This window comes from Odocoileus virginianus, unplaced genomic scaffold, assembly GCF_023699985.2.
Source record: "Odocoileus virginianus isolate 20LAN1187 ecotype Illinois unplaced genomic scaffold, Ovbor_1.2 Unplaced_Contig_2, whole genome shotgun sequence".
Classification (NCBI taxonomy): domain Eukaryota; kingdom Metazoa; phylum Chordata; class Mammalia; order Artiodactyla; family Cervidae; genus Odocoileus; species Odocoileus virginianus.
The window spans coordinates 4,567,392-4,592,448 of NW_027224319.1; the positions used below are offsets into that span (position 1 = coordinate 4,567,392).

Consider the following 25,057-nt stretch of genomic DNA (forward strand, 5'->3'; position numbering starts at 1 on the left):
ATGACACATCTTTTTATATAAATTTTTGTCTAAATCTCTGATTATTTCCTCAGGACAGATTCCTAAAAACTCAATTACTGACTGACTGGGGGAGAGGAACTGGGTGGCTGGAGGAAGGGTCTCATACTTGAGAATTTTGTATCTTTTGAATACATTACTTACCCATAATTTGCAAATTTAATTATTTAAATAATTGCTATTTGGAGGGTCTAAAATGATTTCATGTATAACTGTACACGATGATAACCGTACACATGATAACTGTACAGGGTGACTCCTGAGGTTGAACCAATCTGCACTTGTATAAGCAACCATGTTTCTTCTTTGGGGACTGCTCCTAGTCTTTGCCTGTTACCCCTATTTTATTTCTTTTCTATCTGCAGGTGCTCTTTCCATGTCATACTCTGGTTTTGTATGATCTGGCACAGAAGCTAGCATCAGATGGTCACCTGGGTGGGCGTAATTCCTCCTTTGGGGAGTCAGAGGCCAGGGGCTCAGTATTGGAGGTCTCCCGGTCCCGCACAAGCATGTCTTTGACATCCCCATCCTTGGAGGACGGGGTCAGCTGGGTCTTGGAGGCAGAAACATCCAAGTCCTTGCCGCTCAGAGGACTGCTGGCACCCTCCTTTCTTGCTGAGGAGCTGGAAGGAGAAGGAAGGGGGACCTGGCTCAGTGCCTCTGACGCTGAGGGGAGGAATCTTGCTCAACACTCATACACCAGAACCCCATCCCACTCAGCTCCCGTCTTAACACACACCTCAGCCAAAGGACAAAGAGTACAGCCCTAAGCCATGCACGTGGGGAGGAGGAGGGGAGCATTTGTCTCCCTTTTATCAGAACAAGGGGTCCTCCCTCAGCCGTCTTGGTAGGAGAAACCTGGGAGGAACAGGTAGTCTCCAGTTTGGAAGCATGAGGACCTTGGCGTGGGCCACAGGCTCTAAGGAGCATCCTGGCTGCTGAGGCAGGAGTCACACAGGCGCTGCTGCGATGGAAAGCAGGGCCTTCACCCTGGGCGCGTCTGTCTGAGGCTCAGCAGTAAAGACAGACACGTCTGTACCCCTGCTCTGACCAGCCCATGACCTGCTCACCCACCTATATCAGTGCCCACACCAGCTCCCGGGAAAAGAGCCATCTCTCTCCACATGATGGCGCCCAGGGCCCTCCCTCCCCAGAGGCACGTGAGAGCAGGGCTGAACTGAAGGAAGGATGTCCATGGCTCCCTCCATGACTGCTTCCTTCTCTGCTCTTCAACAGGCAACAGGTGTGGCCTGGGGACCAAGCCTTGATCTCCCTGGCACACGGGTTACCTGACAACAGGACAGAGGGGTGACTGCCCTGCCTGAAGAGGTAGGAGGAGGCCAGGACATCCCGCCACCCTGCACATGACAGTTTTCTGCCGTCAGCTCTGACCCATGTCCTTTCACAAGGAAAAGGTGATAATGGTAACAACATGTTGCTATTGAGGTCTTCCAGGGACGGGGGCTGCGTTTACTCACTTATCCTCAAAACCAGCCCAGTGACTGATGCTATTATTATTATTATTATTCCCACTTAGGGGGAGGAAACCGAGGCAGAGAAGCTCTCATGCCTCACAGAAGGTGACCCTCTTGGGTGAGAGAACTACACAGTAGGGAGGTGAGCCTGGGAGTCACCCTCAGAGTGGGGGCTTTGTCCACCACAACACAGCACTTCCCAGAGAGGCCGGCTCATTAAGGGCACCTTGATACTCCTTCCACCCTGCACCCACAAATATGTCTTGCCTGCAAGGTGAGCTGGGGTTTTTAGGGGACATATGGGTGCCAATTAGCTGGGTCACAGAAGGATGGTGGTGGTGGGGTGGGTTTCCATGTGAAGTACCAGAGGGCAAGTGGCAGCCCAGCTTCTCATTTCCACTCTACCACTCCTCAGCAGTGTGACCTTGGAATGACCTCCCCTCTCTGAGCCTCGGTTTCCTTATTAAGTAAACTGGAGACGTGAACTCCCACCTCACAGAACCGCTGTTAGCTATGACAGATGAGCAGTCCCAGCCTGGGCCCCACAGATGCTGTTAGTATTGGCAGGGGTGATGTCCATTGTGACCACCCCAGCCCGTCACTAAGACTGGGGGAAAGATGGGACAGCTGTGTCCTCCCCTTCGCCAGCCAAGGAGGGCAAGGTGCTGATCAGCGGGAGCAGCAGGAAAGTCACTCACCTGAGCTGCTCTTTAAACATCTTCTTGGACTTGGATTTCTTCCCAGGTTTGGTAGAGAAAGGGGCGACTCCGAGTCCAAAGCCTTGTCCGTCAGGCTCGCCCACAAGGTGGCCGTCAGCGTCTACAAGCCCTGCCTGGACAGAGGCCAGTCACAGGTCTGCAGGTCAGATCGAGTGTTCAGGCCCCTGAGGGGCCCAGGTGGGCATGTTCACCCCACACACTGAGAGGTGGCTCCTGCGGATGTCCCTGCAGGCTGTCCCCACGCCAGCTGTCCCTGACCACCCCACCAAACATCCACTTTCCACGCCAACTGTTCTCATAGCTGGTGTCTCATCCACACTCTGAGACGCCTGAGGCCCATTGCCAGTCTCTCACTCACTGGACAGGAGTTCTTTATGTGGCCAGAGCAGGACGTTTTGAATTCATACATGGTTGACTCTTGCATGGGTCATTCCATGCTCATGCTGATGTTAACCTTTACCTGTTAAAACCCTAGATCTGCTTTAATGCAGGACACTCACTGCCTCTGGCAAGACCCGGGAATGCAAAACTCTGATGTGAGTCTTGTCGGTAAGAGGCAACTGTGCTTACCTTGTGGACAGCAGAGATGGCTGCATAGTCGTTCTTGTCTATGAGGGTGTACTTCCTGCGCAGAGCAGACTCCACTGCCTGCTCCTGTTGGCTTGGGAGACAGGGTGAAAAGCCCTCACACCTGGGTGATCTGAGCCCACTGGGGCGAGCACCAGGTTCTGGAGTCAGGAGTTGGGTGTGGCCCCCGAGACAGAGCCACGCCCTCATCTTGAGCCAGATCCAACAAAACATGCTCATTCTCTGCTCCCCACTCCCCAAAACATGTACCCACTGTCCAGTTCCCAAATCCGGAGGGGTCACCCTATGTGTCAAGGACAGCTGCTCTAAGATGACCTTTGACAAGGACCCCAAGCCTGTATCATGCATCCCCATCTGTCTCTAACAGGCCCTTCGGAATCACGTGCCCAGCTTCTGTGTTACCACCCAGCACGAGCCAGTCGGCTACAGGTATGTCTGTACCCCAGTAAACCACAAATCCCTCTTGAGGTGGGGAAGAGGGTGCCAGGAGCATCAGAATGCCCTGCTCTGGCCACATAAAGAACTCCTGTCCAGTGAGCGAGCTCAGGAAACCAGGGGCTGCCTCCTCTCTGTGTAGCCCTCAAAGCGGGGGCTGTCGTCCCCACTTCCAGGAGGACCTGAGAGCTCAGAGGCAGACTGCTGGGGTCACCCGGGGCTGCCATACCCAGAGGCCTCTGATCCGGCTCCTCGCACACCAGACAGAAGGCAGAGCACCTGGAGGCTGGCAACCAGACCATGGGAAAGGAAAATGGCAGCCTGATGCCAGACTGGGTAGGTGTGGTGGGCCCCTTACCTCAGCACCACCCGGAACTGGTTGAACACCTCCTGGATCTGTCTGAGGTTGATTATCTGGAGAGGAGAGCAAGGCAGAGGTTAGACCAGGGGCACCACGGGACTAAGGCTGTGTCTGTAGAGAAATCAGGACCCCTTCGCTAACCCTGGGACCATGTGTCTTAAGAAGGGGCCTCGTACCAACACCCTCTCAGCAAAGTGGCAGTCAAGCCCTCCTCAAGAACAAAGAAACCCTTGATTAGTAGTTTGGAAACTATTTACTGAGGCTATAAAAAAATCACCTTTTCTGACTGAAGAGTTATATAAAATTGAAATGACTCTAGTTCTTGAAGGTACTAAGAAAACATCTAAATAAAATTAACTGTCCTCAGCTCTCTCCTGCTTCCAAAAGAAGCCATTATGAACCATTCTGTGTGGGCACAGACACATACACACACCTGCGGCTGAAGGAAGACCATCAGCCTCTCTTGACCCCATTGCCCTCTAGCATTAGCCTTGACGCCTCGGTCATTCTGGGCCTGCCCTCTGGCAGCTGCTCACAGTAACAGGCTGGACAAGGCTCTGTCCATGAGCCCCTTGATGAGAGGTCTGCCAGCCTGTGCTCTGAAAACAGAATGCCTCTTTCCCCCTGAGAGCCTTCCCTTTGTGGCTGCTCTATTCCTCCTTGGCCCACTCCAGCATGGGCCCTGGAGGGATCCGCCTTGTAGACAACCAGCATGAGCGTCATCCTTTAATGCCCTCCCTCTGCCTGCCACCGACAAGCCCCCGAGGTGCTGCATCTCAGTTCATCCTAGCTCGGTTTCCCTCCCCACCATACAGGTACACGCGTGCGAGCATTTTCCTGAGGCCACTCAGCAGGGAGGCTGCTGAGCTCCGAGAGTCGAATCTGAACTGGTGGCCCAGTGATGGACCACCTCCCACGTGGTCAGGGCTGTGGGCCACTCTGTGGGGCACCCACAGCCTTGCGACCCTAAACATGGATGCTGAGGCCTCAGTGGGCAGAAGGGCCCTGAGGCCAGGAATCCAGCACCACCTACCCTACACCCCCTGCACCCTCTCAGTGAGGCTCCCAGGTTAGCACAGCATACATCATGGTGTGGCTGGGAGACAGAGGCCCGGGCCAGCCGGACATGGTGGTCCTGAGAGGCTCCTTACGTCAATCTCTTCCAGCGTTCCCTCCAGGTACCTTCGCACCTGGGAGTTGATCTCAGCAATCTGGATTTCATCCATGGGGTCATAGTTCACAAGGGTACGGTTGGCCTTGGAGAAGGAAGAGGAACATACTGTTAAGCTCCAAGCTCCTGAGCCCAAGCAGGGTGGCAGGGACCATTCTGAGGACCAAAGTGGGGAGGCTGGGCAGATAGCCTGGCTACCCAAGTCACTCCACTCCCTTCATCACCATGTCCTAGTAGGGAGGGCCTGACTCACAGGCCAGGTGGTCGGGTCAGCACAGGACAACCAGGTGAGACGGGGAAAGAAAGGCTGCCAGACAAGGGCCTGCTCCTCCAAGCCGGGGGGCTCTGCTGGCTGAGTCTCAGCAGACGGTGGGATGAGGGAGGGAGGGGGCGCCTCTGCCTTGAGACTCTCTGGACCATGAGCATCAGCTCAGACGAGCACTGGCGGTCTCCTGCCCCCCACCCCTACCTTCCAGCTCCCTGCTGCCCCTAATAACCATCCAGCCTGTCCACCTCCCTGACCTCAGGCTGTCTGCCTCTGTACCCCCACCTGCCAGGCCTGTGGCCCCTGCCCTCCATCCCCCTGCCTACTGCCTGGCTCTGCTCCCTGACCATCTGACAGCCCTGCCCATAACTTGTTCTTCCAGGGTCTCTGTCCAACAGACATCCCTGATCCCCCAGGCCTTCTGCCCCCGCAGTCTCTGTTCCCCCAGTCCCCTGTCTACTCAGCTCCTGAACCACATGGCCCCCATCCACGCAGTCCCTCTGCTCACCCAGCCCACCCTCTGACCCACCCCTGCCCTGACCCACTGCCCCCTCACACCTAGTCCTTCTGCCCACTTGGAACCCTGACCCCAGTCCCTCCAGGATTCCGCCCACCACCTCTAGCCCCTTACCAGGCTGTCATGGATGGCTAGTTCCTGCTTGAGCAATGCTAGCTCCTTCTCCAGGTTCTTGACCATTCTCTGCAAGGGAAGCATATTGCGGGGGGGTGGGGGGCGGGTAGCAAAGAGGACAGTCAGAGAAGCCACTTATAATTCCCCATCCTGTCCTTGGACATCCTGGCCCTTGCAGGTAATCCGTGGAGTGTTATCTCAACATCTGGACGATTCCCTCCCAGCTGGTGACTTTTCCCCAACTGGGTGAGTTTAGAGTTTGAAGGGGTTTCAGCACTTCTCTGTCCCTTGCCTCTTACTTGCAGGGGAGACTGAGAACAGAGTGAGTATGGGCACCACTAGGACCAAGCCCGACTCCAGGAGCTCCAGCATACTTCAGTTCACCAGGGTCACCGCCCTGTGCGTGCAGCCTGTGCCTCCAGGACGCTGTCACCCTCATCCTCTCCAGCCACTGTACAAAGCATCAGCATTCCCCACTGACAGGCATGCCACCTCCATCCATTGCTGCTATAAACAATGCTACAGAACACCTTTGCTCTTACATCTTTGTGTAGGATAACAGTGACTTATATGCCTACGTTTCTGCCCCTGCTCACACCACTCCCACCAAATGAGCACACTCCTGCCTCTGTGCTGCCTGTCCCCTCTGCCTGGGACACTCTTCTCCCAGGTATTTGCATAGCTCACCTGGCTCAAGTCTCTGTTCAAACACTGCTAAATTAGGTGCCCCTCAATCACCCCATGTAAAACTGCAATCCCCTCCCACTCTCAAACCACTCTTTTTTAAAAATCTTGCTCTAGTTGTTTTTTCATAGAACATACCCTAGAACAGTGCTAACAGAACTTGCTGTAATGATGGAAAGGTTCTGTTTGTGCCACAAGCCACACAAAGCTATGGAACACTTACAATGTGACTAGTGGGACAGAGGAAGTGAAATTTTTTTTTAATTTTTAATTTTATTAGAGCACTTCCTTGGAGGTCCCGTGGTTAAGACCCTGCACTTCCACTGCTGAGGGTATGGGTTTGATCCCTGGTTGGGGAACGAGTATCGCTGTGGCATGAAGTGTGACCAGAAAGAAAGTTTTGTGTTTTTTCCACTGATTTCAGAAGCCATGTGTGAGTAGTGGCTACAGTACTGGACGGTGAGGCTCCAGAACCTGTTTTAGCTTCATTTATACAGCATGCGATGTGTTGATATGCATGTACCCGGTGAAATGACTACTGTAGTCAAGCTAGTTAACATATCCACTAGTTACCATTTTTTGTGTATGTGGTATAGCTTCTGAGATCTACTTCCCTTGCAAATTTTCAGTATACAGCACACTACTAACTATATTCACCATGCTATATGTTACTTCCCCGGAACTCTTAGAACTAAAAATATGTACTCTTTGACCCACATCTCCCATATCTCAGCCTGCCTCCTCCCACTCCTGGTAGCCAAATGCTCTGCTTTCTGCTTCTGTGAATTTGACTTTGTTAGGTTCCACATATAAGTGAAATCATACAGTGTTTTTTTTGTGTGTATGTGGCTTATTTCATTTAGCACAATGACCTCGAGGTTCATCCATGTTGTCACAAATGGAAGAATCTAGAACTGACTGATTTATGTTTATTACATCTGTCTCTCCCATCTCCAGTGAACTGTCAGCTCTTCAAGACAGATTTGTGTTTCTGTTGATCCACTGACGTGTCCCAAGTGCTTCAAAAAGTGCCCGGCACATAGTAAGTACTTCATAAATTTTAGCTGAACGAATAAATGATACATTTCTAGAAGCAGAATTGCTTAATCATTTTACATCTGATAGATACTGTCCTTGAGTCTTTCATTTAAGCAGCCCAGGACTTCATGTTGAGAACCTTCCGTGTGAACAATAGGCTTCCTTTAATTGTCAAAAATGGCCACTAGAGGGAGCCCCTGACAGCTGGGTCTCAGGTGTAGTTTAGTCACCAAGTCTTGTCTGACTCTTCTGCAACCCCATGGACTGTAGCCTGTCAGGGTCCTCTGTCCATCTGGTGACCAAAGCAGTGGCCAGTCTGTAGCAAGGGGTCCTGGTGGCTCACTGGCAAATCAGGGCACGAAGCCTGAACTCAAGACACATGACCAGGGTCCAAATTCTGACTCTGCCCCTCTGGGAAACCTCAAGATAGTCCTTCAGGTGGACTTCCTATGAGGTGACTGAGGGAAGTCCTATGAGAGAGGACTGGTGGCCAGCCCCTACTCATCTTCACCCCTCGTCCCAGCTGAGGGATCTCAGTTCTAGAAAATGCACTCTACCCAGCCAAGGAAACTGGCTGAGCTGCTGGGGACCTCCAGCTCGATGACTCCTCCATCCACTGTGGCGCGAGGAGTCAGGCTGAGACCTCTGGGCCAGTCGGGTGATGGCGGAAACGGGCCATCTGCTGTCCTGGGTCACCAGGCTCCAAGCTGCGCCCTGAGAGCGTGGAAGCCACTTCTCTTAATGCCTGGTGGGCTTAAGAGGCCTAGTAGGCCTCTATCTGTCCTCTTCTACTGACTGACTGGAAAGAAACTGCCTAGAAACAGAACTCGAACAGCTGACCCCACAGAATAGGATCTGGCAGCACCTCCTGGTGGACCAACTCCCTTGTAAGGCACAGTAGCATTTTCTGGATGGAAAAAAAAAAAAACAAAAAACAACGCCTTGGAGAAAACACAGACCCCACGTAAGTTCCTTGATGGTTAGGTGTTTCCATTATAAATATAATGAGGATAATTCAGAGAGTTCTGCTTAAGTTCACGGCAGGCTGGGAACAGCTCTCAGCCAAAGCAGTTGCCCTATTTTGACCTCACTGCAGCATGTAAGTGCATTTCTTCTTGGCAGACTAGGATACCCCAAGTCTTTCTGCTGTCTGTTTATACCCATGACTCACAACCCTTCCACTACCTCATCCAATCACAGACATAGTGGGAAGGTCACTGGAGGTCTTCAGTCCAACTTCCTAGTTCACAGATGAATACCCTGAGGCTCAGACTCTGAGCAACTCACCGCAGACAGCTGGTAGCAGAGGTGGACCAGGAACTCAGTCTCCCACCTTCCAGCCAACACTGCCAACCAAGGAAATCCTATAGAAGCTATTCCACCCCCTTGAAAACAGGCATCAGTACTGAAAATGATGCTGGAAACAACCTGGGAATACTGACTACAGTCTGGGAAAGGAGGCACTAAAATACCTTTCCAGATCTCTCTCAAGAACTCGTGCATAGAAAGGAAAAGGCTTATCATAAAGATTATAAACACATTCGCATTTGGTGACATGGCAACTTGGCTGTCCAGAACCAACAGTGCAGATTTCAGAACAGGAATTACTAAAATGAAAGTCCTTGCCATCAGGTGCAATGCCCACCCAGTCAGGTTCAGAGGTGGTAATGTGGTAGTCCTAAGCTAAGTGAATACCAAATAAGAAAATAAGAAAAATAAATAAGAGAAGCTCCAAGCTACAGAAAAGCATAGAAAATAATGCCATGAAACTTTGGGAAGACCACCCTAAAATCTGACTTTTTAACAGCATGCTAAATGCTGGCTGCAGATAATTTTTGTTTTTAAAAGAAATAAAACATTTAAGATAAATGTGAAGCCCCTGGACCCCACTCTGAGTCCATTCCCCACCCTGATATCCAGAGGGAACCCCCAGCTCAGTTTGGTCTTTTCACTCCCACACGTTTTTTTTAATACACGCACACGTATGCACTAAGACTAATCAGCATTGCTTTTTATGTTCTTTATACTTGGTATGAATGATAGATGCCACCATTTCAATCCCCAAGTTGTTTTCTCACTAGAGATTATCCATGCTCAAACCTCAAGCTCTGGCTTCCTCCCTCCACAACCTACTTAGCTACTCTCCTGTTAAAGGCTATTGTGTTCCTAACTTTTCATCATTGCAATAAGCAGTGCAGCACCATTTTCTGTAAGTCTCTATGTGCATACGCGAGAATGCCACTAGACTGTACACCTAGAAGTGACACTGCTGGTCTGCAGAACTGAGTGGACTGCTAACTAACATTTCCTAAACATTTACGCCATGATAGCACTGTGCTAAATGATTTCTACTCATTACCTTACTCTTCACAACATCTCTTTGAGGGTGGACTCTGTTATTCTTCACTTAGAAAGAACAAGTATCTTACTGAGGCTAGACAGCAGAGAGAACAGGCTACTGAACCAGGATAGCCCAATGCACGTGCCAGGTCTCTTAACTACAGTACAAGTCATTCTACAAGTGAGGTCCCGCAACAGCAGCACTGGGAACACTTCGGAGAAATCTGAACCCTCAGCCCCACTCCAGACCGAGGGAATCAGGAATTCTGGGAGCGGGTCCAGGGACCTGTGGTTCAATGAGCCCTGGGGGTAATTCTCTAAGCTCTACTTCTTCCTCAACCTCCAAACCACGGTTTGGATACACAGAGCCCTGGGACTGCTATTTTCCTTGAGGATTTAGAGTCTGGAAAGTTCAGCTGATGTGTCATGGGTTTAGGGCACACATGTGCTCCTCTCCAATAACTATGGTTGCATAAGCATCTTAAAGGAAAAGCAGATTATTGGTAAATGTATTTTTACTTCAGTAGATGTTGCCAAAATGCTCTCCAAAGTGGTTGGCAATTACCCTTTGACCAGAAATAAATAAGATCTGCTGTTTTGCAAATACTCACCATAGTTTGCATTGTCAGAAAATGTCTAATTTTTACTAGTCTGAAGGTGGAATTCCACTAAGATTTTAAATTGCATTTCCCTGGTTAGTGTTGATGCTGAGCAGTCCTCCTGATTGATCAGCTGTATGCCGAGAGGGATCGCTCAGGTTGGGAAGAAAGCGGTTCAGTAGTGACCTAGCCAGATGAGTCTGAGAGACAGCCCACACGGATTAAGCTCAGAAGCAGCTCAAAGGACTCCCATGCAGAAGCCCAGGGTACTCAGAAGCCTTGAGGCCCCAGCAATTGGGTGGGGGCCTGATCTAGCCCTTTCATCTTGGTGGCAGCCCCCAACGGGGTCTCTCGGAACTCTGAACACTGACCTACCCCAGAAGAGAAAGCAACTGACTCAGGATAGCATGGGTATCTTTGGTGAAGGCAGGAAAGGAAGCCAGGCTCATGGGATCCAGGCAGCAAACCCATCTTCCCCAGAGGGAGACACCTGCCTACACCCTTAATACCTCAGCGTCATACTTTTCATTGATGGCAGGCTCGGTGGTGACCAGCTTCATCCTGCTGGCAAACCGTAGTGAAGACAACTGAAAAACAGATCAGACAAACCTCTATGTTCTTAGCAAATTACTTGTGACTAGAGACATTTGCTAAACAATGTCTGAAGGAGTCCACTAGAAAACAAATCTCCCCAAAGAGAGGAATGCTCCATGGGCCCATGGAGTGACATCCGGGGGATCTTGTCTGCGTCCCTCCAGGGGCACAGCCAGCCAGGGGTGATTATGGCCAGAGGCCCATGGGTAGGTGCTTGGGAGACAGCCCTGGAGCACTGATGTTCCATGAGGAGTGAGGGGCTGCTCCCAGGTGTGAGGAGCAGCCAGAGGCACATGAGGCAGGCCCTGACATCCCAGCCTCAGACTACGCTGGGCTAACTCAGGGCCTGAAGCAGGGAGGCAAACTCAGAGGAGGGTTGGGTCACCCAGAAGTAGCCTGAGGAAGGCCTGAAAGGGCTCTTCCACTGGACAGTCTTGTCTAGTGGTTAAGAGCTCTGCACAGACCAACCGACTACATCCTCAGAAGGGTCTTGTAACCTCTCTGTAAAGTCGGGGAGACCTGGCTTACAGGGTCACTGGGAGACTGAGTGCAGGTACGTAATGTGCTCTGGACAGAACTGGCCCCCAGTCAGCCCCCAAAGAGGCCCCTGTCATTATAGTTAGTTCTGTGTGGGGTGAAACCAGGCTCCTGCAAGTGCAGCAGCACGTGTGGCCACGACTCCCTTGTACACACAGGGGATGTGTGTGTGCAGGGTCACTGCATAAACAACATGAATCATGACAGGCACTGTTTTAAAGTTAAAACATTTGGAGAAGAGAATCATGACCTTCCACACTGCCAATCTGCCTTTGTCCCAACCCCTGATAGCCCTTCCTAGCAGCTCCTTGGGGCTCCGTGGGCTGAGTCCTGGGCAGAGATCCCAGGTGGTATGGGTACAAGCCTCTGGGGAAAGCAGGTGCCAGGAGAGCTGCTCCCTGTGTGACCATCTCAGAGGTGGGCATAAGGGGAGAGAGGGTCTTCCACGGTCTAGGAGGACAGATTTCTCAACCAGGCAGCCAGGAGGCCCAACAGTCACATGACTCCTCTTGGGGTTCACTCACGCTTTATGATACTCTGAAACCAGCAGCTCCTGAAGCCTTCCTCTGGGGATGCTGCCTGCACGTCAGCTGGAGCTCCCCTCCCTGGCCTCCCACATCCCAGGGCGCTGAGTGTGCAACAGGAGAACTCCCCCTGGAAGCTGGGACAGTCGCTACTGCACAAAGCTGGGAGGCCCTGCAGGAGCATCTCTCCCTGCAGTGCCTGACCTCTTTCACTGAGTGGATTCTGCATACGGCTGAAGCTTGCCCTGAGCCATCCACATTTGAGCAAAATGTCTAGGGAGAGATTTCTAGTCCTATCTCATTTATGATGAGCTGGGAGGAGAGGCAGGGAGCCCCAGCTATGTGAACTCTGCTGTGTCACTAGCTCAGCTCTTATTCCTGCCTCTGGTTCTCATAAGCCTCTCACCTCCTCAGATCACCTGTTTCCTGCTGCTGGGTTCATCTCCCTGAGTCACGAGTCTGGCCACAACCCTCTTTCACTAACGCCCTGTGACAACCCCTGCCATCTTCAGGAGAGCAGCCAAGGCCCCAGCACGGCCACCAGGGCCCCTCCAGCCACTCACCTCCTCCTTCCTCTTTGCTGAGCCTCCCGCTGCGTGGGTCAGAACACGGTGCCTGCCCCTCCCAGCTGACGCACGGCCCCCTCCCCTCACAGAGGCTCCCACACTCAGCTCGCCCCCTGCCTTGCCTCCCCCCTGGCACAGCTTCTGCCCCTTGGGACTTGGTATCTTGATCCCGGCTGGAGCCCCTTTGGCAATTTTGGCTTAGACTCATCCCCTGGATCCGTCCACTCTTGACCATGTCTGCAGCTACTGAGTCAGTTTACCCAGTCCGGCACGCCTGAGGATGGATGCTAACCCGGCTGCACCGACTGTCCTTACATACCGTCTCTTCTAACTGAGCAGCTTCTCCATAGATGTTTGTCACAAGGACCATGTTGCAATTTCCCCCTGCAGAAAGCAAGACACAGAAGGTGCATGAACCATGTGGATTTTCTGCCAAGACATTCCTTTGAGGCTGGTGGCAGTGGTCTGTTACTATCTGAGCACTTAGGTCCCCTCAAAATTCATATATTGAAGTCCTAGTGCCCAAGGTGATGGCATTTGGAGGTGGGGCCTCTAGGAAGTGATTAGGTTTAGATGAGGTCATGAGGGTGGAGCCCCATGATGGGATCAGTGCCCTTAAAAGAAGAGAGAGAGAGAGAGCAGTGCTCTGTCTCTTTGTGATCTTTCTCTTTTCTTTCTCTCTCTCTTGGTCATGTGAATACATAAGGAGAAAGCAGCCATCTACAGGTCAGGAAGACAGTTTTCACCAGGAACCATTCCTGCTGGACCTTGATCTGGGACTTCCAGCCTCGAGGGTGAGAAACAGATGTCTGCCTAGTGGGAGCGCCCCAGTCCATAGTTCTTTGGGATAGCATATGCTTGTCCATAGTCCAAGTCCATAGTATTTTGTTCTAGCAGCCTGACCCGACTGAGGGCCAGAGAAGACACACGAAAGCAGGCACAAGCCTGGGAGGCAAGGGGAGGGAGAGAAGAGGGAGAGGCCGCCAAATGTACATAAAGAGGAGCTGGGGAGAAAGCAGAAGCGAGATGGCTGGGGCAGGGCAGAGGCCTGGGGCCAGGGCTTTGCTTATGGGGGGCACACAGTTAATAATCACACACCTACCTTCAGGCCCAACGCGAAAGCCTGGGAACACAAGATGACAAGACACAGCCCCTGCTCCTCAATCAGGGAGGCTGAAGGAAAGGGAAGACCTCACAGACAGGCCCTCCACCTGGGGCTTCAAGGCGATGAAGGATTCTGCCATCTGGTTCAGGGATGGGGGGGACATGAGAGGGTGCCCCCAGTGGAGGCCAGAGCTTAGGCAAAGCCTCTGAGGAGGGGGCAGAATGGCATGGGGGACAGGAGAGGGCACTGGGCTTGACTGTGCTTTTCCAGGTGTGTCTGAGGTCACTGTGAAAGGCTGCAGGTAAGTCCATGCCGCCGGGAGGGAGCAATTCCATTACCAGCAGCAGCAGACAGGCCAGTCCTGTCCCTCCTCCCTGCACCGCAGCCACCCCTCACCTAACGAGTCCTTGAGGGCGTGGGTGAGCTTGCACTGCCGGAAGGGGATGTGGTCTCGCTTCTGGTCCCCGAGGGCAATGATGGCCTGCTCCAGGAATGACAGCGATTTGTTGATGTAGGTGGCTTCCTTCAGGACTCGGCCCTCAGACTACAAACCAAAGGTCAGTTCTGCTTCAGGCCAAGTGGAGAGGCTGCCCCACAAACACACTGCAGGTCTGCGGCCAGGCCAGAGCCTCCTGCCCAGAAGCAGGGTCTTCTCTTCCTGTCTTGTATTCCACGTTGGGCTAATAGGAACACTCCCAGGAACGCTGATGCAGATATTCATATGAGTGAATACTTGTGTGAATATTCATATGAATACTCCCTTAAGAGTCACACTGTTATGAACATACAGGGGAATATTTGTGCAGATATTTGAACAAATAATCCTGGGAATATACAAACATTCATTCAACACACAAATACAAACATTCATCTGAATGCTCTTCTGAATACTTATGCTAATACTCATATGAATATGTATGTGAGATGAAAAATTCATGCAAATATTCATCATATGAACACTCATACACAGAGAAATGCTAATAAGAGCATGGAGCACTGACTGAGCACTGCCTGCCAGGCACTTTGCTGAGAATTTAGGAGCCATCATCTCATCCAGCGTTTACAGCAGTCCTGCCAGGTAGGAACTGCTTCTCCGATGCAGCTGTTTCACCTCTGCTAGTTCTGTGCCCACAGCTGAACTGCGCCTAGCTAGGAACGGTGCTCACGAATGCCCAATGAGGGACAGTCCACGCACACAGACACTAAGCTGGAGACAGGGCCATGGCTTGTTGAGGAGGAACTTCCTGCTCCCCCACTTACCCTAGACTTCCCCAGCCTCTCCGAGCCTGCTAGATCCACCAGGTTAATTTTGGAAGTGATGTACTTTTCATCTGATAAGGTCCGTGAACGGGCCTGTGAAACACCCAAAACAGAGGTTAGGTTGTCACAGTGAGAAGCTTCTTATGGAACAGGCTCCGTGGGAATCGACCTCCTTTCCCAAGCTACTCAAAGAGCTTGTACTTACCTCCACATAGATGGTGAAAATGCAGTGTGACCTGGATGAGTTCTTGTTCATTGTGTGGGAGGCTATAATCCTATTGGTCTCTCCCTGAAGAAGAGAGAAAACATGTAGACATTTTGACATATTGAAATAACAAGGCATTTGAATCATTTTTTAACTATACAGAAATGATCTTTACATCACAGCCCTCAGTCAGGCCTTCCAGGGAAGTCTGATTTATAAACCAGTAGAACAGAAGACAAATTGGAGTTCAGACCTGTACTTTTACTCACTGCTAGCAACATGCGAATCTGTATAATAGCATTCTGAAAAGCAAAGTGGCAACAAAAATTATGAGCCTAAAAAATGTTCATGGATATTGAGTCATAACCAACCTACATATCCAACAATTCAGGAATGATCTATCTGGAGAACAATGTTATGTGACCAGAAGAATACTGACAAATAGCTTTTAATAACAATAATGCAGAATCCAAAAATTAGAACAAACTGCCTTCAACAGCACGATAAAAGGACTATCCACCACAGCCAAATGGAATTTACCCTGGATGCAGGGATGGTTTGACATACACAAATCAATCAATGTAATACACCTCATTAACAAAATGAAGGACAAAATCATACGATGGTACAATCTGAGGAATGCAGAAGCATTCATAGAAGAAAGAATAAACAGATGGTGCTACCAAGATGTTAATAATGGTCACTTCCAGGTTGGAGTTTATAGGTGGATCTTTTATATATACAGGTTATGCTTCCATATTTTTAAAGTGAACATGAATTACAGTTAAACATTAGGAAAAAATCAGTAATTTGTATCTTTAAAGAGACAGCCCTTGCCTCTAATTCACAGGACTGGCACTGTGACCAGAATATACTTAAAAGGAGACATGGTAGAAATGGCTGTACTTAGAGAAAGAGATTCACACGGAGGGACTTCTGTCTCCTTAAAGGACCCTGAGGAGTGCTATGAAGGAAGCCCAAATCAGTGGTACTGCGTTCCCCTGCGGAGAGGGGAGCACCTGAAGAGGAGGGGAGGCCCTGCGCTGGGGAGGACGCCCAGCTGGCTCCCAGGCTACCTCCCCAAGGTCTCACTGTCACATTCAACTAACCTAAAATTAAGAACATTTGTTCACCAAATTGACATATCAAGAAAAAAAGACAAGTCACAGGAGACAGAAAACAGTTGTAATACATACAACTGAGAAAAGAACTAGTTTTAAGAATTTATTATACAAACGAGGAAATAAAAAGACATCTGTAAAGATAATAATCAAAAGACATGAACAGGGAAATCCAAATCAATAAACACATAATGAGGTCCCTAATCTCATTGGTAATCAGGGAAATAAAACCCAATGAGTGGGCCATAATGGGAAACACTACACACCAGCCAGACTGGTCAAAATTTTAGGATCAGAATAATGGGAATTCTGACAACCTGTTGAGGGAGTATGCCATTATTTGTATCATTTAAGAAAGCTTAAGACACATACTCTCTGTGACCTAGCAATTACAGTTCTTGGCTTTACCTAGAGAAATTCATGCTTATGTGCATCAGATATACATACAAGAACGTTCCTAGTTCTAGTTCCTAGTGGCATGTCTGAAATATCCCCAAATTAGTAAAACCCAACTGTCCATCTGAAGTAGAATGGATAGCTAAACTGTAGTATACTCACACAGTATAATATGATAAAAGTGAAAAACACATAACAATACCAGATGAATTGCACATAAACAGTAGGTAAAAGAAATAAGACAATTCATCCTATATGATTTCTTTTATATAAATTTCCAAAAACGTTAACTTATACTATTTGAGGAAATATAAATGTGTATGCTACAGGTGGTTAAGCCCTAATGAAGACCAAGGAAATGATTACAAGTCAGGAGAGTGCTTGCTTCCAGTGGTAGTTGCTCAGTCGTGTCTGATTCTTTGCGACCCCATGGACTGTAGCCCACCAGGCTTCTCTGTCCATGGATTCTCCAGGCAAGAATACTGGAGTGGGTTGCCATTTCCTCCTCCAGGGGATCTTCCTGACCTAGGGATTGAACCCGGCGTCTCCTGTATTAGCAGGCAGATTCTTTGTCACTGAGCCACCAGGGAAGCCCAGTTACTTCTACGGGTATAAATAAATACTTATTCATGATAAACTCTTCACAAACTTGGACCTTCTTTAACCTTAAGCCAAGAAACTTTCAGCAAACATCATTCTTCATGGTAGGAACAGCAATAAGATGAGAATGTGTTTTTGCTGCCTCCTGGCAGGCTCTTTCTTCTGTGTACATGCAAGGGATCTGTGTTTAAATCACCTCTGAGGACACCTAAGTAACTTTTTAAAAACTTTTATTTGACATATATTTTAAATACCATAAGATTCACCATTTTAAGTATTATAGTTCAGTGATTTTTAAAACCAGTAAAATTACAGGATTGTGTCACTATCACCACAATTCTAATTTTAAAATGTTGCATCACTCCAAACTCAGGCCTATTTGCAGTCACTTCCTGCTCCCCTCCCCCAGGCAGCTACTAGTCTGCTTTTTGTCTCTACAGATGTGGCTATCAGGACATTTCAAATGAATGGAGTCATACATTAGGTGGCCTTTTAAAATTTCTTTTACTTAGCATTTTTCCGGAGAGGGAGGAGGAATTACATCCATGTTGTAGCATGTATCAATGTTCCATTTCTTTTTTATCACTAGTTTTCTGTTGTTTGGATGTACCATATTTTGCTTATCCATTCTCCAGTTGATGAATATTTTGGTTATTTCTGGTCTTTGGCTATTATGAATACTCTTATTATGAATATCTGTGTACAAGTCTTTGTGTGCACATAGATTTTCATTTCTCTTGGGTAGATTTCTAGGAGCAGAATTGCTAGGTCCTATGAAGAAATTAATGTTTAACTTTTTAGGAAACTGCCAAAATGGCTATAGCACTTCATAGTTCACCAGCAATGCATAAAATTTTAATCTACTTGATTTTAAAAAGAATAACACATCCCAGACAATTTTTTTAATTGATTTGTAAGAGCCTTTATATTTCAAGGACACTAATTTTTATTTTTTTCTATATCACAGATGCCCATGGTTAACTTTTTAAAGGACAGTTTCAACTAAATAAAGAAAAACTTCAAGAGAAAAAAGACTAGAAGCCAAATTTATTAAGCCAAAATATACATTATTGGGACTTCCCTTGTGGTCCAGTGGTTAGGACTCTGCACTTCCAATGCAGGGGCCCAGGGTTTGATCCCTAGTCAGGGAACTAGATCCCACATGCCACAACTAAAGATCCCATATGCTGCAACTAAGACCTGGTGCAGCCAAATAAATAAATATTTTAAATATATATATACACACACATTATTATTGCCATATGTAGAAAACAGATGAGTGAATTCTTTTTTGCTTCTATATTTTTTCATTATTATCTGAACTTGCTAAACAAGCATATATTAATTTTAATTCTGGTTATCAAAGTAAGTAAGAAACTAAGACGGAGGGAGGAAAAGAGGAACAAAAGGAAAGAAGGGAGAGAGAAAAGGTAAGGAAGAAGGCACCTGTGGTCCTGATCATCTCACCTCAAAGAGAAGGCTGAATGCATCCTCCTCCTGACTTGTGAGGTGGACCGACAAGCCCTTGATGAAGACCCCTTGAGGATTCTCCACGATGGTCATAGGTGTGACCGAGGGTCCAACGTAAGGCAGCGTGGATAGGAGATCAAACAGGCTCTCATTATAGATTTCCAGGTAGGAAACGCGCACAGTAATGGCATGTGTGGGACGTTCTTCAATCATCTTAAAAACCTAGATGGGAGATTGGACAGCAGTCACCAAGACCAGAACTCCAATGACCAGCCAGGATTAGGGGAGTTCTTACCTCAGGAGAGAATCCTCACCCTGGAAGAATTTATGGTCTAGTTACTGTGATGGTCATCATCAACAACAACTAGTAGTTCATCGGGTGATATTCACTATCATCTTGTAGTTTTTTGAGGCCTGACTTACAGATTGGCTAATAATTATACAGTCTCAAGAAGCAGAGGCATGATGAACGGAAAAGACTGTGAAGTGAAAATATCATTTTGTGGAGTTTTACCACATAGACGCTTCTTTCACATCCATTATTTAATTCTATCCTCTTAACTCCACTGCAACTGAAGCAGGGCAGGGGCCGTACCCATTTGTGGTTGCTCAGCTAATAAGGGGGAAAAGCCAAGCCAGAACTCAGCCTTCTCAACTCCTACTACCCTCCCCAGTGCTTATCAGCAGGTGACTTTGGGCTGGTCTTTTCCCCATCTCTGGACCTTAACTTTCTTATTTGTTAAATGGGGAGCTGGGCTGGATGATCCCTGAAGTCCCCCCTTATCCTAACAGGCTAGATCTGTGCTGTGCCACATGCTAGACACTAGCCACAGGGGGCTGCTCAGCACTTGAAATGTGGCTCACGCAAATGAGGAATTGAATTTTATTTAATCTTAATTAAATAATTCAAACTAATACTAAATTCAATTACTGATAAACTTTTAAGTATGTTTGGAACAACTTGCGTTTATGAGTCCACCCTTTCAATTGTCAATTTCATGAAATCTAAATACAGAGAAACTATTTCTGATGAATATTTAGGGTCTAAATTGAAATGGGGACTTCCCTGGTGGTCCAGTGCTCAAGACTCCATGCTTCCAATGCAGGGAGTGTGGGTTCCATCTTGGTTAGGGAAATGTGATGCCACATGCTGTGCAGTGCAGCCAAAAAAAGGATGAAACGAGCTGTAAGTATAAAATACGTTGTTGTTGTTTAGTCACTAAGTTATGTCCGACTCTTTGCGACACTCTGGACTATAGCCTGCCAGGCTCCTCTGTCCGTGGATTTTTCCAGGCAAGAATACTGGAGTCAGGTGCCATTTTTTTCTCCAGGGGATCTTCCCAACCCAGGGATTGAACCTGGATCTCCTGCATTTGCAGACGCATTCTTTATCATTGAGCCACCTGGGAAACCCATGTAAAATACCTTTCAAAGACTTAGTGTAAGGAAAAAGAATGTAAAATATCTCAATAACTTTCACATTGATTACATATGGAAATGATTTTTGGCTATATTGAGTTAAATAAAATGTATTATCATATATTATATATCATTTAAGTGAAAGTTGCTCAGTCATGTCTGACTCTGCGACCCCATGGACTATATAGTCCATGGAGTTCTCTAGGCCAGAATACTGGAGTGGGTAGCCTTTCCCTTCTCCAGGGGATCTTGCCAACCCAGGGATCGAATCCAGGTCTCCCGCATTGCAAGTGGATTCTTTACCAGCTAAGCCACAATTCATTTCACTCGCTTTACTTTTTTTTACTTTAAAAAAATTTTTTTTTCACTTGCTTTACTTTTTAAAATGTGCCTACTGGAAAACCTAAAACTGCATATGTGAGTTACATTATATTTCTGTTGGGCAGCACCGAGCTAGATTATCAAGGTCTAAGATGCTGAGCATTGACAGTGGGATGTTAAGGATATTGCTTCAAAAAATTATAGCATGGATGGTTATACACAAGAGGGGCAACTTCACTTCCTATTGGACAGGGCTATAAAACCTCAAGTTGTTTTTTAGGGAACAGTCTTCTGCCTCCCACCTCCAAAACGAGGGTCCTCACAGAACACAGGCTAGCAGACTCCAAAGGAAGGCCCTTCTGTCCTGTCTTCAGTCACACTTCCCAGACCCCCAGGGCTGACTTGGTCCTGAAAACTCATGTCGTGCCCTGCTCCTTCCCTTTGTTCTTTCTGGGGTGATGGTGGTGGAAGAAGCCAGAGCAGGCCAGTAAGGAAGCCCTGCAATGGTCCCTCCCCCTCATTAAAACCAGGAAGGGACAGAACTAGGTCCTCCGTATCCTCTGTCACAGGGCCACAGACCAACAGAGCAGCAAGAAGCCAGTCTGCACATCCGACTCACTCTACCCAATGGGAAACAAGCTTAGCATGGGAGTCAGTCAGAGTCTGGAACCCAAACTCTTAGGTTATACACACACACACCACAACACACACACACACACACACACACACACACACACACACACACACACACACACACACACACACACACACACACACACACACACACACACACACACACACACACACACACACACACACACCACACACACACACACACACACACACACACACACACACACACACACACACACACACACACACACACACACACACACACACACACCACACACACACACACACACACCACACACACACACACACACACACACACACACACACACACACACACACACCACACACACACACACACCACACACACACACCCCACCATGCATAACCTGTCTGCCCTACAGCAAACTCTTAGGTACACACACACACACACACACACACACACACACACACACACACACACCACACACACACACACACACACACACACACACCACACACACACACACACACACACACACACACACCCCACCATGCATAACCTGTCTCCCCTACAGGCTGCAGCTCCTTGGAGGCCTGGATCCCACTGGCTCCAGGAGCTGGCCTGGGATGGGCAGCTTCTGTGTGCCATCCCACCCGTGGGCCCACGCTCTACCTGCTGTAGGGCACGAGGGAGGATCCCCCGGTGCTTGTAATTCTCAGTCGCCCCCGTCATGGTATACGTCTTGCCAGCTCCTGTCTGCCCGTAACACATGATGGTGCCTGCAAACATTTCAGAACACATTTTGGTGACATCCAGGAAAATAGATCTAAGGACAGCTTTTCCCTCCCACAGCATGCCCAGCACCAGCCAGAACCCTGGTGTGAAGGTGGCCATCAGAAGCAGCTAAGGACATCGGGAATTCCTGCCATGTAGGGTGAGTGGCTAAGCAGGGAAACAGGATGTTACGGGTCAGAACACAGACAGCTGCTCTGAATCTGTGGTCCACTGAGGGCTCTACTGCTTCCCCTTCCAAGAGGGGATTTGATCCTAGGGCTTCTGAGGAGAGCAGGGAATTCCAGGCTACAGAGGACCTGGGAATTTTCCTAGCAAGATGAGGGTGATGAGAGCATTGAAGTCAGCCCTTCTTCAGCAAGACCATGGACAGCCAGGCTCTCAGAGCTATGTCTCCCCATGAGGCTGCCCAGACAGAAAGAAAGAAGAGCTTTCAAAACCCCCAGGAAGAGATGGGAGTGGGAAGGGCATTTTCTGTTACTGGTGAGAATTCTTTGTAGACAACACATTCCCACAAGACTAAAGCTGGTCCCAGGCCTCTTTCAGAAACCAAATACCGTGACTAGGTCCTGATCTGTCCCAGTGCCTTCTCTGGGAAGATGTTCTCTTGCACTTCACTCGTGCTTTAGGTCTACCATCACCACCAGGCTGTGGGACATAAACCAGTCACCTTGGGCTCCAGTTCCCATCTGCTCTTCCTCCTGACTTGGGCAGCCTGATCCAGACCCAACCCAAAGGCTGTTTCTGTAGGTATTCACATAGCAGAAATGCCCAGGTAACATTGGGTGGTGGAAATCAGTGTCCACCTTTTCCACATGGATGCTCTAGTTCCTGAGATTGGTAGGTTTTACACAAGGGGCCTGAATTCAGCATCTGCACTGGAGTCAGAAACAGTATCTTTAATCCTGTAGGAATGTGCAGGAAGGAATCAGTTTAGCTGGGACTCAGAGCCCATTTGTGGCTCCACAGCACCCAGAGCCCATGACTCTTAGCCTCCCTGGGCCTTAGCTCCTCTGTCTCTACTTCCTCAGGGCCACATCCCCTCAGGACGAATGAGGACCACACCTATATATCACACACAGGCTACAATGTTTGGGCATCTACACTCAACTGACTTTTAAACAGAAGACCTAAAACTTGCAAAAGGGGAACATGCTAGTCAGGAGCCACCAGACAGGCAGTCTACAGACAGTGATGTATTTTTTTCTAAGGATTTCAAAATCTTAAGATTTTAAAACAATCTTAGACTGAACAAGTTTGTACAAATTTCCCTATAAATTTTAATTTGCTAAATGGCTTTTTTGTTAAGCTTTTACCTTAAGAATATCAAACTCTACTCAAGTTTTTAGTGATATATGTAAATAACCTAATACTGGAATGGAAGAGATTGATTGTGCTGGTAGGATAAATGGAAATAGCTCGTAGCAGGTAGCCAAGAGAAAAATGTTTGACTCCATCAAATTTATCATAAAGATATTGTTTCAAAACTAATATTCGAGGAATTTGAAACAGGATAATAGTTGAATCCCCATGACCTATAGAGAGATAGGGTCATTAAATCATCCTATGAAGGTAGGAACCCAGGACCATGGGTCAAGCCATGACCACCATGTCATCAAAATGGAACATGGAGACAAATAAACAAAAGTTAGTAACAGAAATTGTAGTTTATTTTATTCACCATAAAATCCTTGTACCTCTTCCTGGGTGGGGGTATTCCCAGGTTCTTACATTAAAACAACAGTTAATTAACTAAATTACCGTTAAAGCCATTGAGGGCCTGAGAAACCACATCCTTCGCGACTATCTCATAAACCAAGTCCTGGGAGGCATCATGGAGAACTCTATCCAGTTTGAATGACCAGTCTGTCTGCTGGTTATTGACAGCTCCCCTCCGAGTATCTTTTTCTAAGTGAATATCAATGGTCTAGGAAGAAACGAAGACTTGTTAAGAAACTGGTATAAAAAAGTCAACGGCAGCCAAGGCTTGACCTGGAGGAAACAGGAGGTGATCTTGAGGAAGAACAGGGACTTGCATGCATCCTGGATGACCTTCAGGATGGGGGGAAGGGAGCCACCTAGGGGAGGCCATACACCCTCAGGGTGGAAGGAGCAGGGGACGGGAGCACACGCTGGTTTCAGCACATCTCACCCTAGTGGACAGGGTGCTGTTTGTCTTGGTTCCCTCATCTGTGATATGGGGTGAAGCACATTTATCACATTCTCATTAAACAAGTTTTAGGTAAGTCCAATAAGCACAGGAATGCCTTGAAACAGGCCAGAGAGAACAGTGGGCTTGGGAATGGAGGCCTGGGCTAGAGCCCTAGCTCCTTGGTGACTGGAAGCGAGGCCTCCCTCAACGTTGTGGTGAGCACCCACTCCCTCACGTGCTATCGGCCACGGTGAGCAATGAAGAAACGATAGCCCCAGGAAAGGCGCTGGACTCTTCCGACATAGTAACTCATGGCACTAAATCAAGCATGCCTACCGACTTGTAATCAGCACGTTTTCAGATGCAAAGATTTCTAAAAATTTTATTTTTAGATTTTTAGACCCCTCTATGGCAAGCCTCTGTGGCAGCAGCTGGTTTAGAAATATATTGGGTTAGGTTAATGGTAGATTCCAATCTTTGAAATGAAGACTTCTGATGTAAATGGACTCTCATTGGACTCTTACACTGGCTGTCTTAATCCAGAAGCCAAGACATGCAGAAAAAATAAGATCAACAGTGCAGGGCTTGGTCCATTCATACATTAAATGTTCTGTGCTTCAGGGTCACTGAATCCAAGTCCAGCAGGGTGCACTTCACAGGGCTGCACCTGAGTTTCTTTCTGACTGCTAGGACTTTAGAAGCTTGAAAAGTTGACCTTTGAATTGCTCCCTTGAACAATGTCTCCATGCTGCCCATAGTAGATCCACAAATGTTTGCTGAATAAAAGCATTCCATAACGCTCAAGGTGTGCTAAATCTGTCTCAGGCTTCAGAATAGTCCTCAGACACTGGTGAGGACATGGGGAGGGATAGATCTTTCCAGTTCTCGCCATAAGAGTTTCTCCCACTCTTTAGTAAGTTTAACAATAATCAACTGAAGACATTCCTACTGTACTCCATGGGAGATTGTACAGTGGGAGATCTGATCACCAGAAAGTTTTATGAGTGTGGACAAATGTCACCTTCCAGTATCAGATACAAGGATAAAGGTAAACTACT

At 48.2% G+C, this 25,057-nt stretch overlaps 2 protein-coding genes across 25 annotated transcripts in view; one reads left to right on the forward strand and one right to left on the reverse strand.

The window, feature by feature from the left end:
- Positions 1–25,057, forward strand: part of KLHL18 (kelch like family member 18) — a 108,233-nt gene that overhangs the window by 31,161 nt on the left and 52,015 nt on the right. For 2 of the 23 annotated variants that reach the window (XM_070463386.1, XM_070463390.1), the window contains 3 exons: positions 3,168–3,229; positions 7,305–7,389; positions 13,252–13,339. The gene's annotated coding sequence lies outside the window, so the exon portion shown is untranslated. Of the gene's footprint in view, positions 1–1,254; positions 1,434–2,257; positions 2,355–3,167; positions 3,230–3,411; positions 3,572–4,846; positions 5,910–5,968; positions 7,390–13,251; positions 13,340–25,057 lie in introns of those variants that run through there. The other 21 variants (XM_070463387.1, XM_070463391.1, XM_070463372.1 and 18 more) reach the window with 20 other exon arrangements.
- Positions 1–25,057, reverse strand: part of KIF9 (kinesin family member 9) — a 38,792-nt gene that overhangs the window by 10,494 nt on the left and 3,241 nt on the right. For both annotated transcript variants that reach the window (XM_020916021.2, XM_020916022.2), the window contains 14 exons: positions 23,609–23,774; positions 21,728–21,834; positions 18,700–18,924; positions 15,116–15,199; positions 14,911–15,003; positions 14,047–14,194; positions 12,865–12,929; positions 10,834–10,911; positions 5,664–5,732; positions 4,748–4,852; positions 3,594–3,649; positions 2,783–2,873; positions 2,192–2,325; positions 450–641 (listed from right to left, as the gene is read on the reverse strand). In XM_020916021.2, coding sequence (XP_020771680.2) covers positions 450–641; positions 2,192–2,325; positions 2,783–2,873; positions 3,594–3,649; positions 4,748–4,852; positions 5,664–5,732; positions 10,834–10,911; positions 12,865–12,929; positions 14,047–14,194; positions 14,911–15,003; positions 15,116–15,199; positions 18,700–18,924; positions 21,728–21,834; positions 23,609–23,774 — 1,613 coding nt within the window. The remainder of the gene's footprint in view (positions 1–449; positions 642–2,191; positions 2,326–2,782; positions 2,874–3,593; positions 3,650–4,747; positions 4,853–5,663; positions 5,733–10,833; positions 10,912–12,864; positions 12,930–14,046; positions 14,195–14,910; positions 15,004–15,115; positions 15,200–18,699; positions 18,925–21,727; positions 21,835–23,608; positions 23,775–25,057) is intronic.